Source organism: Myotis brandtii, unplaced genomic scaffold (assembly GCF_000412655.1).
Source record: "Myotis brandtii unplaced genomic scaffold, ASM41265v1 scaffold643, whole genome shotgun sequence".
NCBI classification, from domain to species: Eukaryota; Metazoa; Chordata; class Mammalia; order Chiroptera; family Vespertilionidae; genus Myotis; species Myotis brandtii.
In genome coordinates this window covers 234,214-242,095 of record NW_005370478.1, presented here as the reverse complement: position 1 = coordinate 242,095, position 7,882 = coordinate 234,214, and the positions used below count along the sequence as shown (strand labels likewise).

At 49.1% G+C, this 7,882-nt stretch overlaps 1 protein-coding gene and 2 non-coding genes across 3 annotated transcripts in view; 2 read left to right on the top strand and 1 right to left on the bottom strand.

Annotated features, from left to right (window-relative positions):
• The first annotated feature begins 1,291 nt into the window (after positions 1-1,291).
• On the top strand, positions 1,292-1,363 carry TRNAH-GUG. Its single transcript has one exon. It is a non-coding gene; the product is annotated as a tRNA-His (tRNA).
• A 492-nt stretch (positions 1,364-1,855) lies between these two features.
• TRNAN-GUU lies at positions 1,856-1,929 on the top strand. The gene has a single exon. It is a non-coding gene; the product is annotated as a tRNA-Asn (tRNA).
• Positions 1,930-7,033: 5,104 nt separating this feature from the next.
• LOC106723784 (ral guanine nucleotide dissociation stimulator-like) overlaps positions 7,034-7,882 on the bottom strand; it is a 5,927-nt gene continuing 5,078 nt past the window's right edge. The window contains exons 6-7 of the mRNA XM_014528616.1: positions 7,481-7,674; positions 7,034-7,230 (exon numbers count right to left, since the gene is read on the bottom strand). Of these exons, the coding sequence (XP_014384102.1) occupies positions 7,034-7,230; positions 7,481-7,674 (391 nt within the window). The remainder of the gene's footprint in view (positions 7,231-7,480; positions 7,675-7,882) is intronic.

Here is a 7,882-nt window from a genome sequence, read left to right as displayed (position 1 = left end):
GCGAGGCGGCCCCGCGTGGAGAGAAGGTCGCCTGGGCGGGTCAGTGGACCAAGTGGTCGGGAGGAGGCGAGAGGAGAGGCGCCCAGGGTGAGACTCCGGGATCCCCAACCTCAGAAGGCACTCTGAGGGGTGTGGGACCCGAATAGCGGGATGGAACACGCTTTCAAGCAAAGCTGTGCGGCCCTGACCTGCCGTGACCTGCCGACCCGCACCCCGCCCCCCCCCCACTTGGTTGATGGAAAGTCCACCCTTGGGGATGCTCTGGCCAGAAACCACTTGAGGTTCTCTCCGTCGCCGGAGCTTCCCCACATCCAAAGAGGCAGGTGTTCTCTCGTGGGTCAGGTGAGCCGACCTGGGTCTGCAGGAGGGGTTGGGACCCGATCAGTTCTGTGCCGAGGGCTCGGCCCGTGGGCTGCTGGGTGTTGAGTTACTCTGCGGACTAGACGCCAGAGGGAAACTCTCGCCCCTTCCCCCAGTCGCGACATCCCAAATGTCTACAGACGAGCACTAGAGTCACAGCGAGGGCCGGGCGTGTGTGTATTGGGGGGAGGAGGGGTGACTAAATCGCCCCCGATTGAGAACCAGCCGGGGTGCGCAGTCCCTGCTGCCCCTGGTCTCGGGACTTTCCTGATCAGGGCGCAGGGGGCGGTTCGGCTCTCGGCGCCCGGCTCAGTTGGGCGTGGGACATGAGACTCGCCCAGAGACCGTGGGCTTTTCTACCATTAGGCCTTCCCTTTGGTTCTGTCCTCGAAATCAACCTCTTTTGACGCTGTCCACGAGGGCCAGCCAGGCAGCGCGCTGGGTCCTCTTGCTCCTTCCGGGACGTCGCCCTGGTTTGCGCAGAGCCTGCGGAGAAGATTAGGGGCCGCTTTCCCCGGCTGCCCCGGGCGATGGGGAAGGCCAGGGAAGCCGCAGAAGTGGCCCCCAAGTCTGCGCCGCTGGCGCTCCCCTCGCCCTACCGCGGGCAGTGCGACAGGAGCTGGAGAGAGTGGGTAGGCTGGGGTCCACGTGGCAAACGCGAAGAGGCGGGAAAGTGCGGGGGAGACGTGGACGGGACAGGGGGCCTCACCAGGAGGCCGGGGCAGAGGCTTGGGCCGGATTTGGGGAGATGAGGATTGCTGGGAGGGGGAGGGAGAGTCGTTTTGTTTTATCATCAGAATTGAGGGGAAAACAGAATGAGCAGGGAAGAGGCGATACCTGCAGTTGTTCAGGAACAAAGCGCCGTAAGAGGAGTGGTTTTATGTCAAAGCTCATAGAGCAAGAGCGGGGATTAGCACCGCGGATGTAGCGTGCCGTGATCGTATAGTGGTTAGTACTCTGCGTTGTGGCCGCAGCAACCTCGGTTCGAATCCGAGTCACGGCAGGAACTGATCCTTCGTGGTGTTTGGAGTTTGACTTTTACGCACATGTTCAAACCCAAACAGGCTGCGCCCCTTCCTTATCTGGGCGCCACAGACCAGCGCCTTCCCCTGCCCGCCCCCACTTCAGGGGAAGGTGTCTCCCCCGCCAGGTAAGTACGTGCAGCCTCCGTAAGAGTAATCACTGGAGCCCACGGGCCGTTCAGCTGCTTTTGGGCCCCACGCGGCTCAGGCCCAGGGAGCCCCGGTTTCGGGCGTGCACGGGGCGCTGGCATCTAAGGAGAGAGTAGAGCAAGAGACCATTCAACAGCCCATTGCCTTCGGAATCACCCAATGCACGCGTTTCAAACGCGACCAACACGCAGCGTGAACTCCACTTCTACGGTTTTCCGAGGTTTTGGAGTCTACACGGTCCTCTGCCCAATAACAGGAATATGGCGCTGCTCGCGGTGACTAAAGACTTGCTCTCAGCTACCGTGAATGCCTAGTCCCCATCGGTCTCTGTGGCGCAATCGGTTAGCGCGTTCGGCTGTTAACCGAAAGGCTGGTGGTTCGAGCCCACCCAGGGACGTCTTTGTTACGTAACCGAAAGGTTGGTGGTTCGAGCCCACCCAGGGACGTCTTTGTTACTCTTAAGAAGCCAAACCTTTGCACCTCTTTCTTTGCGCGTTCTCTTCCAACCATTACTGGAAAGAGGCCTCCTCCATTACTACCCTACAGGGGGACCTGGCCCAAATCAGGGACAGAAGACAGGCCAAGGGAAATCCAGCAATCACTGTTTATTTGCAATAGTTTTTGAACACTTTCCATATACTTTTCAAATTAATGTGGGGTTAAAAGTATGCTGTACTCTTCGTTCTTGTACAAATATCTGGCCACTTGTTCAAGCATTTTATAGGGTAGAGTCCCAGAAGAGCAGTTGCTCTAACTTGTGTTTACATGCTTTCTATAGGATTCCATTTTCTCTCCTTTTGTTGACTTATTATATGTCACTCTCTCCTTTGTTATTTCAGCGGCTGCTTTAGGCTCTAGAACACACATCTGTAACTTACCACAGCCTGCCTTCAAGTGGTAGAGTACCTCTACCCATTTCCCTCCTGCCTGCCCTTATGCTGTGGTCATCATGCATTGCACTTGACATATGCTATCAGCCCCGAAATCCACCATTATTACTGTTGTTGTGTCTATCCCACATTTTTAAAGGAATGTAAATGATAAGACATCTTACATCTTATATATTTTCCCGGGCAGGTACCATTTCTGTCGTTCTTCATCCCTTCCTGGTCACCCAGATTTCTACCTGGTATCAGTGTCTGTCTTTCTGGAAGCACTTTGCTTGTGGTGTGGGTTTGCTGGTGGTGAAGTCTTTCAGCATTTATGTTTCTGTAAATGTCATCATTCACCTTCATTTTTGAAAGACTTCTGGGGGAGGCATAGAATGCTACTTTGACCTGCCGCGCCCCCTCTACCGCCTCAGTCCTTTAAAACTGCTGCTCCACCATCTTCTCACTTGCACTGTTTCTGATGAGAAATCTGACATAATTTTTTAGTATGTAGCATGTAACAGCTTTGGAGACTTTTGCTCTTTCAATGGATTTGAGCAATTTAATTATGTGACTAGATGTGGTTTTCTTTCTGTTTTTCGTGCTCGTTCATTGTGTTCATTTGGCTCCTTGGATTGGTGGGTTTATAATTTTTATCATGATGGGAAAGTTTTCTGTCATTGTTTTTTCAAAATTGTCTCTTCACCCCCAGTCTTTTCAGGGAATCCACTACTCATTTATTAGGCCTTTTAAAGTTGCCCCATCACTCACTGACTTAAATTTACAAGTCAGTTATGGTTCGGTTTCAATACACTGATTATTCTCCTCATTGTGGGTCATGCGTTCCTGCCTCTGTGCACGCCTGGCATTTTTTCGTTGGATGCCAGACATTGTCATGATTTACCTTCTTGGGAACTGGCTCTTGACTTGGCTCACAGCAGTGTGGACACCGCCCCTCCAGGGCTGTGACCCGCGCCATGGGGGCCCTTTTCATGGCACCAGTGGTCAGTGCTCTGGGCTCTTGACCAATGACCGGGTGCCTCGAATGGACCCAGGAACCATGGAACTGTTCTCCCTGCCCTCCCTCCCCTCTGTTCCATTGCACCTGACCTGTGCGCTCTTTCCACGCAAGCCCATTGGTCTCAGAGCTTCTCTGGTGTCCTCTTGGCAAAGGGGATCTCTTTGTAATTCTCTGGCCAAAATGGGCCCCTTTGGTTCCTGCCTGGGCTGCTCTAGAGCCATTGACAGAGTCCTGTGACCATGACCAGCTAACAGGTCCAGTAAAATCCAGGCCAGAAAATGGAGGGATGGAAAGCAAGCACAAGAAATCATTTTAAATGGTAGAGAGCTGAGTCTGAGACTCGAATGGTGGCCCTGGAGTATCTCTTTGGCTCTGCTGCCAAAGCTGAATAGGCCAGTGGTGACACTTGGTGAGACCACACCCATCTTCATAGATGCCATTAAGAATTTGAAAGAAGGTGAAGACACATACCCTAGAAAAATAGATTTTTCAAGTTGTTTTTTTCTCTCAATCCCAGGACTGCGTATGTCTGAGGTTACATGTGATATTGATTGGACTGTATTTGAGCACCACCATTTTCCAAATGTTTGGCAGCTCCCGTAGTTAAAAATATACCTACCCTGTTACCTGGTAATATCCCTTCTATTGACTTCCCAAGAAAAATGAATGCATATATCCAAAAAGGGTTCTTAAAAAAACGTTCAGAGCAATGTGATTTGTACCAGGGAAAAGCTGGATAAAACCCAAATGTCCATCAACAGAGAAGTGATATACAAACCGTTGTATAGTCACATAATGGATTAGCCCTTGACCGGAATGGAACCTGGGACCCTTCAGTCCGAAGGCCAATGCTCTATCCACTGAGCCAAACCAGTTAGGACACAACCACCTGTCTTTCTCCTCCTTCTTCTCTTCTCCTGCTCCTCCCGATGCTTCTTTTCCTCTCCTCCTCCTCCTCCTCCTTTCTATTCCTCTTCCTCTTCATTTTTTCTCCTGCCCAGGTCCATGAGGTTACTTAGTGGTTCTGTTTTCTCTGACTCTTAGCAGCTGCCCTCTTCCCCGGCTTCTCAGTCTCTTGTTTCTTACCAAGAACAAACAATAGCCCTGAGGGGGAAAGGCAGAGACTTAGTGTCCTTCCAATGAGCTTCTCAGGACATCAGCCTTCAAAAGTTTTACATATAATGGTGGTTGATGCCAAGCACGAAAGCAAATAAAAATAATATAATGCAGAATTACATGAGAACCAAAATAGAAGTATAAATACAAAATGATAAAATGAAAACTGTCCCCTTACTACCTTTGAAAGGTAAAAAACAAACGAACAAAACACACACACAAAAAAAAGTTGGGAGAGATTTCTGATCCATTATTTAACTTAAAAATAATGAGCTTAATCAAAACAATTCTCAGGCTCTGGTGTCTGAGTTTCCCATAGTAGGAAGGTCTGTCCTAGAATCAAGGACTACTGGTCCCTGACTATTTCTTCTCAGATGTTGCCTGACTTTCTTCTGTCCTCTAGTGGGCACCTGTAGGATTACTACAATTGTCCCAAATCCTGCATTTCAGGATTAAGAACATGAAAAACATTCTGTAGGCAAAAGAATCACAGGGAAAACAATTTCATGTTCTCTGAAAATATCATAAAAGTACATCTCACTACAAATTGGCTTATAAATTTATCCTGGGTTCTATGTTGGTTTGACCAGCTAGTTGTCTTGTTAAATTGGAGGGATAAAATGATCATGAGGTAAAAGGGATTTAAAAAAAAGGAAGCGCCCTGGCCAGTTTGGCTCAGTGGACGGAGCGTAGGCCTGTGGACTGAAGGGTCCCAGGTTTGATTCTGGTCGAGGGCACATGCCAGGGTTACCGGCTTGGTCCCCAGTGGGTGGCTTGCGGGAGGCAGCCAATCAGTGATTTTCTCTCATCATTGATGTTTCTCTCTCTCTTTCCCTCTCCTTTCCTCTCTGAAATCAGTAAAAATATATTTTAAAAGAAGAAGAAGAAGCCCTAGCCGGTTTGGCTCAGTGGACAGAGCATTGGCCTGTGGACTGAAGGGTCCTGGGTTCAATTCTGGTCAAGGGCACATGCCTTAGTTGTGGGCTTAATCCCCAGGAGGGGGTGTGCAGGAGGCAGCTAATCAATGATTCTTTCTCATCATTAATGTTTCTCCCTCTCTCTCTCTCTCTCTCTGAAATCTATAAAAATATTTTTTTAAAAAAAGAAGCAAACAGCATTGGGGACTTGCTGTGTATCAGGGACTGTGTTAAATGTTCAACATGCTTTATTTCATTTAATCCTCACCAGAAACTGTCTGTATCATCACAGATAAAAGCCTGGATTAGAAGTGAGATTCACCTGGGACAGAATCCAGGTCTTGCTACTTATTAGCTGTGTGATCTTTGAAAATAACCTTACTTTTCTCACTCCCAGTTTCCTCAACTTTCAAAGAAATGGTAAAAATTACTCTCAACAGTGCCGTGAGGGTCAGCAGAATCATGGAAGGAAAATGACTAGAAAAGGTCCTGTAACACTGTGGTCCTCATAAAGGAACTAAGTATTCATCAATAATAAAAAGGGAGTAGATTTTGTTTTGGGGGAATCACAGCTATTTTTTAGGAGTGTTTATATTTAACTTTTACAATGACCATTTTTTCAGAATATATATATATATGTTCTGAATATATATATATGACTTCAGAGAGGAAGGGAGAGGGAGAGAGAGTTAGAAACATCAATGAGAGAGAATCATTGATTGGCTGCCTCCCGCAAGCCACCCACTGGGGATTGAGCTCACAACCCAGGCATATGCCCTTGACTGGAACCGAACCCAGGACCCTTCAGTCTGCAGGCTGACACTCTATCCACTGAGCCAAACCAGCTAGGGCTCAGCTTAATTTTTTTATCCCTTTTTACTCATGATCATTTTAACCCTCCAATTTAACAAGGCCACCAGCTGGTCAAACCAACACAGAACCTGGCCAGCCAAATGTAAACTGTAATTGAAAATAAAATTTAGCCAGGCCAGTGTGGCTCAGTGGTTGACCATCAACCCATGAACCAGGAGGTCACTGTTTGATTCCCAGTCAGGGTATATGCCTGGATTTCGGGCTTGATCCCCAGTAGGGGGCAAGCAGGAGGCAGCTAATAAATGATTCTCTCTCATCATTGATGTTTTTATCTCTTTCTCCCTCTCCCTTCCTCTCTGAAATCAATAAAAATACATATTTTAAAAAAATTTTTTTAAAAAGAAAAGAAAGAGATCAGTGATTGACAGGGATCGAGTAGGGGTGATGAGGAGTAACAGGTCCTGGGTTTGTCCTGGATGAGAATGTTCTGGAACTGGAGAGTGATTGTGATGTGATGTGATGGTCATAAGGAATTGTGAATGTACTTAATGCTGCTGAAATTACATTTTGAAGGATCATAGACTTAAATTATATTTTATTAAAATTAAAGTTTGTTTTTATTAATATATTATTAGATTTTATTTAAAATACATCTTATTTTAACTGAATATTATACACAACTACAGTAAAAGTTTGAACATATGTATGATAAACATAAATATTTAAAAATTGCATCTCAAGGGGGAGCCCTCTCTGCCACGGCAGCTACACAGGCTGCAGCCCAGGACCGGGGACCACGGGCCTCGCAGGAGCTGAGGCGAGTTGCCCACACGCTGCAGGCGATTCTTCTGCCTCGTGAAGGTCAGTGAAAGCTGTGCCCGGAGCCCGCTCTGGCTCTGGAGAGGCCACTGGAGTCGGTGTTGCCTCTTGAGGTCTTTTTTTATCTGGCTCTGGAGCTGGTTCTGTAGATCCCAGAAGAGAACATGTTACCCCCATGACTGCCTCGATGTGCCTTCTAAAGACAGAACATCTCTCCTGTCCATCCATGGAGTCCCAGTGCCAGAGCCCACCCCAGGAAGTCTTCCCAGCCTGCAGGCCATGGGGACAGTGATCTGAGCCGGCTCTGCCCCTGGCCTCTAAAAGCTCTTCTCTGTGTGGCCGAGCCCCATCTCCTCCCCACACGCCCACATCACCTCCCTGCGTCCTCCTCACCCTCTGCCTCTGCCTCTGTGGGCTCGCGGCACTCCAGCTCTGAGAGGAGCAGCTGGGCCTGGCGCTCCAGGGCTGAGCCTGGGAAATTGAGCTCCAGGTAGGCCAGCAGCATCACCAGGCCCGGGAAGTCTGGGGGCTGGAAAAAGTCCTGAGGGAGCTGGTCCAGCCACATGCCCAGGATGGAGATGATGGCCCTGGGGAGAGACGTGGGCAGCAGAGTCTGAGGCCTGGCCTTTCCTTCCACACTAACCTCCCCGGTGTCCCTGTGGGAGCCGGGGGTCCTGTGCCTCCTGCTCCTGTCCATCTAGAAGCCAGACCTACTCCTTCCCACCTTCAGTCTGGCAGTCCTGGCAGAGGTCTACCTGGCCAGGAAGGAGGGGCTGGCCAAAGCCTTCATAACTG